Consider the following 5,239-nt stretch of genomic DNA (forward strand, 5'->3'; position numbering starts at 1 on the left):
TGGGGGCGGCGGAGGGCGAGCCGGAGCAGGGCGAGGGGGCTGCGGGGAGAGGGAGGACAGGGCTCCGCGCGCCACCATTTTGTATCCATTCGCGGGTCTCTCCCCCATATAGGACTCTAGGGAGGCCGGGCCAGCCTGCGGTCGCCCGACTTCCACCCGTCGAGATTGGCTTCTTGTCGATCGCGGTAAATCCACTCCCAGATCGCTTTAAACAGCGCGTGCGCTGTGCCCCGCCTCTACCCTTCTCAAAATAATTTGATTTGAAAATGCAAACAATACACATTCAACGATACGATGTACTGTACCGCAGGCAGCCGTGCGGGCGGGCTTGCCGACCGTCTCTCGCACGGCGCCGCGCCCTATGGCCCCTTGCGATTAGGCAGCGTATGCACACGCCTGCAAGCGGTGCAGTATTACTGAAGCGGTGCGGGGTCTGTCTGTGTGCCAACCGGCTGGACACTTTTCTTTTGGCGTGTTTTGAGCTTTCGGACCTTTGCTTCATCAGCACAGTCGTGATGATTTGCGCTGATGAGTGATAGATGACACCTGATGATGCTGATGACCATGATGACGACGATGATGAGGCTGATGGCGGTGTAATTAGGACGTAAAAGCGAGCCCGGCCGGGCCCATGTAATGATGATAATGACCCACATGGGCCGGACAGGCCTCCTCTCTCTGTCTCTCTCCCTCTCGATGCCCGTCCGAGGAGAAGAAAGAAAAAGACGGGGAGAGAAACACACTTTCTGGTGGCATCAGACGAAGACCAGGAGAGTCCAGGAGTGCTCAGAAACCAGTCCTCTTTGACTGGCAAGGAGGGGCGGGTGGGCAGTGCGCCTCGGGGCACAGGGGGACCAGAGAGAAGGAGGGAGAGAGAGAACGAGAGAGAGCAAGGTGATGGAGAGAGAGAGAGAGGGGAACTGGAATGTCTCGACACTACACGTGCATGGCCGGACGGTGTGCCGGCCACTTCTGTTTGGCCGGGTCATTTGGTGTGAGCTCTCTATATTTTGTGAACCGCCATCTTCAAATGATCATTCCATTCCACTTTGTGTTTAGTTTGTTTTCGATGCCCATCGAGTGAGTGCCGCCTCTCGTGAACGGCCGAACCGAACCGACATTCTTTTCTGGCTTTCGTAAAGACAAAGCTCGAAAGTGCAAGTTTCCCACAAGCCCACTGTGGCAGCGCTTTCCAGATTCCTGCGTTCTGCCGTCAGCCCGCACAGCCCGACCCGTCTGCCGCAGCCTGCGGGTTCCGGGGCCCAGAGCGAGTCTGAACGGGGCAACGCGTCGGAGAGAAATGTTGACAATGACTGATTGGGCCACTCCCTACGCACTCCCAGGGGCCTCTCCCGGGCGAACGACGAGTAGAGAGAGAAACATGGAAATCTTTACGAGCAGATTGAAAGTTAACACGACGCGAACGAGGGTCTTTAAACGTAATAATATTTTCTATTGAACTGCCACGCAAATGAAGCTGGCAAACGGCGACTTCTGGTCGGGGGCTGAAACTGGCAAGAGTCAGTAAAAGGCCGAAACAGTGTATCTTTCGTACGCGCCCCGCACGATCTGCCCCCTGTGTTTAAAATGCTCCTGTTTGCTTCCAGCTATGCGTCGCCCTATGAATATGTATGTGGCCACACACACACACACACACACACACACACACACACGACACACACACACACACACACACACGACACACAGGTGCACGCGCGTGTCCGGGCGGGACTGGTGTTGCCTTCGGCCCTTCGGTCCCAGCTCACTGAATCTATCAGTCTTTCTTCTCCTATCCCGCCGCCTCTATCCCCTTCTTAATTACTGTGAGTCGGCCCTCCCTCCTCCCTGTTTTGTCCTGCTGTAATCACATTGGCTCCCCATCTTCTTGCTCTCCATCATAGGCTATACGTTCACTTTGAACCGGGAAAGGGGTGGCGTGGATGGGATGGGGATTATAGTTCGACGATGGTCCCTATGGGTGAGGCTGGGAGAGAGCGTGCTCCTTGCACGTGATTCTCCATCACAACCTGCTTCGTCTAGCAAGTGCAAAGTCGGACACAGATTTACAACTGTCGAGCCGTTAAAGGTGGTAAAGAAGGGAGCCCGGCCCGGGCGCGCAGCCTCGCGGGCCTCACGGGCCTCATGGGCCTCAGCCGGCTCTCGACAGAGGCTCTCGACAGCAGCGGCTCCCACTGCCACGGGCTGAACGACCCGTCGACTCGTCCAGACACCTGGCCTACTCGGCGGCTCCCTTCTCACCGGTTGGAGCGAAACTCCGCGTGCGCACACTTTACTTGGTCACATTTGCCCGAAAGCTGATCCTACTGCATTTTCCACAACCGACAGTCGTCGAGTTACTGCACACGTCGTTTACAGGCGTCGAGCAGGGCGCGGTGCGCCGGGGCAGCCGGGGCTGGTGGACGGGTTCATAAGCAGCGCGGGGGGCTGCCTACCCTTATTGCAGACTGCCCCCCCCCCCCCCGGCGGCTACCCCTTGCCCTTACCGCTGCCACGTACGAGGAGTGGCCGGCGCACACACACACAGTGCGACGTGTGCACTTTTGGCCATTAAACATAACAGGGAAGGTTTTTAGTTTACCTCTCGTCCAGAGACGGGGCGGTGTAAACAGTCCAGCGAGTTTATATTGCCCGGAGAAAATGAAGTGTCGTGTTGTGGGAATCCACTCGATAGGACGCCGTGGCGGGGCGGCACGCGGCGGAGCGGCCATCTCTCTACGTCACTCGCGAGCCCATAGCACGGCACAGCCGGGCACAGCACGGCCCGCCGGTCTTGCGCCGCCCTTCCCCTTTCGCCACGCCTCGGAGCCCTTTTACAGCCGTTGTTAATAACCTCGGCTATGTTATGTCTGCTGGCGGGGCGGGGCGGGCCCATTGGCACCGCTGTGGCCGCGGGCCGCACGCTAGCCCGCCGCCCGGCTCCGGGGCCAACAGCCCTTTACCTACTTACGACCCGTTTATGAACCGAGGCGCGCCGTGGGACGACGACAGCACCGCGGGGCCGCGGGGAAGCCCGGGCCATGCCCGGCCGTGGGCCGCACCTGAACCCACCCCTTCATGCCGTGTCCGCTTTTGTGTGTTGCAGATGCGTCTTCCTCCAACGAGGCGGTGCACCTACAGCAGCGGCTGCGCAGCCTCAGCACGGAGCTGGTGACGCTGCGTAACCGGCTCCACGTCCAGGGCGGGGCCGCGGGGGGACAGGGGCCACAGGGCCCCCCGGGCGGCCAGGGCCAGGGCCACGGCCAGGGGCTCGGGCCTCATCATGGAGGGCAGAACCAGGCCCCGCCCGTGGCCCCCAAGCCCATGCCCAGCCCAGGTGAGTCCTACTCGAGTGCTTCATAGAGCAGCGACAGGCTTCTTCTTTGGATGTTCAATGACAGCAATCCCTTTTCGGTTGTCCCCTCAGAGAAGGGCGTAGGTATCCTGCACCCCGGCCACATCATCCACCAGCCGCTGCCGCCGACTCCGCTGCAACTGCAGCAGCAGCATGCGCCGCCACCACCTCCCCCACCGCCGTCAGCGCCACCTCCGCAGTCACCACTTCCCCAGCAACTTACGCCCACTCCGCCCCACACCCCGAAGCAGGCCAGCGCCAAGCACAAGGTAAGCAATTGGCTCGAATCAGTTAGTAGAATGTCAAACAATGTACTGTACGGCTTGTGGGCGGCGTGCGTGCGTGTGTGTTACGGCCCGAGCGAGTAGTCAACACGCCCGCACGCGTGGATGCGCTCCAGTGTTGCGGGTTTGCATACTCCCTTTACCCGTAAGGCGCCATGGCCCCTGCTACCCTATCCAGTATGCAATCCCGCAACACTTTTCAGAGACACACTCGGTACAGTTCAGTACAATCTATGGAAGTTGGCGCTGCTTTTCCTATGTTTGTACTTGACGGCCTGGTTCCCCTGCAACAGGATATGCAGTCCCCGCACTTGGTCGCTGGCCGCCACACGCCGGGCGAGCTGTCGCGGCCGCCCAGCCAGGCGCAGCTGCAGACCCCCAGCCAGTACGCCGATCTGCACGACCTCATCCACCTCCCGGGCCCTCTCACCGAGGACGCCGTGCTCAAGTGCCTCCACGGGAGGTTCGCCGCCAACCAGCTGCACACCAACGTGGGACCCATCCTCCTGTCCATGAACGCCTACCACGACGTCGGCAACCCCCTGACGCTCAGCTCCACCCGGGAGGTGCCCCTGGCGCCGCAGCTCCTGAGGGTGGTGCAGGACGCTGTCAGGCAGCAGGCCGAGACGGGCTACCCGCAGGCCATGATCCTCTCAGGTAAGCTAGTCGCAAGGGTGCGAGGAGGGAGATGGCCTCGCCGATGGCCTCGCCGATGGCACGATCGTGGTACTCGTGGTCCTGTATGTGTATGTGATCGATGCTTGTCTGCAGGCTGCAGCGGCTCCGGTAAGACATACGCGGCGATGCTGCTGCTGCGCCAGCTGTTCGACGTGGCTGGCGGCGGCCCCGAGACAGACGCCTTCAAGCACCTCGCGGCCGCCTTCACCGTGCTGCGCGCCCTCGGCAGCGCCAAAACCGCCTCCAACTCCGAGTCCAGTAGGATTGTAAGTGTCACAGTGTAACCCAGCCCGGCACGCTGCAGCCGCCCCAGGCCGCCCAGGGCTGACCACCCCGTCTGCTTCCAGGGCCACTTCATCGAGGTGCAGGTCACGGACGGCGCCCTTTACCGCACAAAGATCCACTGCTACTTCCTGGACCAGACTCGGGTCATCCGACCCGCGCACAACGAACGGAACTACCACATTTTCTACCAGATGCTGGCGGGGCTCACGCCCGAGGAGCGAGGTGAGTGATGCGGCCCCGGACCCGACAAAAGGAGGGCTCACCCGAGGGCTCCCCAGCGGGGAATGACCCGCAGAGAAACGACGTTGACTCCCCGCATCGACACATACGTCCCGAACGAACGGTGTGCGAAATAGAAAGCAATTGAAAGTAGTAGTTGGGAGCCGCGGGCAAGTGGGGAGATGGCTGCCGTGTTGTGCCCTTGGAAGGAGAACAATGCTCTGCTCTGGGCCCTGTGAGCCCTGTGGGGCCTGAATGCCGCGTGTACCGAGGTGGGCGGAGGAGGGGCGGAGGGGCTTGGAATCTGTTGTGACCCGTGGAGCACTGCAAGGGCCGGGCCGGGCCGAGCCAGCAGCCGGCAGCACAAGCCGGCCCGTCGGCCGTATCATGGTCCGGCCGTGGTCCGGCCCTTCCCTCCCCC

The 5,239-nt window shown here is 61.2% G+C and overlaps 1 protein-coding gene across 1 annotated transcript in view; it reads left to right on the forward strand.

Moving 5' to 3' along the window:
• LOC127751851 (unconventional myosin-IXb-like) overlaps window positions 1–4,821 on the forward strand; it is a gene marked incomplete at its 3' end in the record, with an annotated part of 9,080 nt that extends 4,259 nt beyond the window's left edge. The window contains exons 2-6 of the mRNA XM_052276013.1: window positions 3,104–3,334; window positions 3,425–3,621; window positions 3,930–4,293; window positions 4,408–4,580; window positions 4,662–4,821. Of these exons, the coding sequence (XP_052131973.1) occupies window positions 3,104–3,334; window positions 3,425–3,621; window positions 3,930–4,293; window positions 4,408–4,580; window positions 4,662–4,821 (1,125 nt within the window). The remainder of the gene's footprint in view (window positions 1–3,103; window positions 3,335–3,424; window positions 3,622–3,929; window positions 4,294–4,407; window positions 4,581–4,661) is intronic.
• Between the last annotated feature and the right edge of the window lie 418 nt (window positions 4,822–5,239).

This window comes from Frankliniella occidentalis, unplaced genomic scaffold (assembly GCF_000697945.3).
Source record: "Frankliniella occidentalis isolate FOCC.00 unplaced genomic scaffold, Focc_3.1 Scaffold1389, whole genome shotgun sequence".
NCBI lineage: Eukaryota > Metazoa > Arthropoda > Insecta > Thysanoptera > Thripidae > Frankliniella > Frankliniella occidentalis.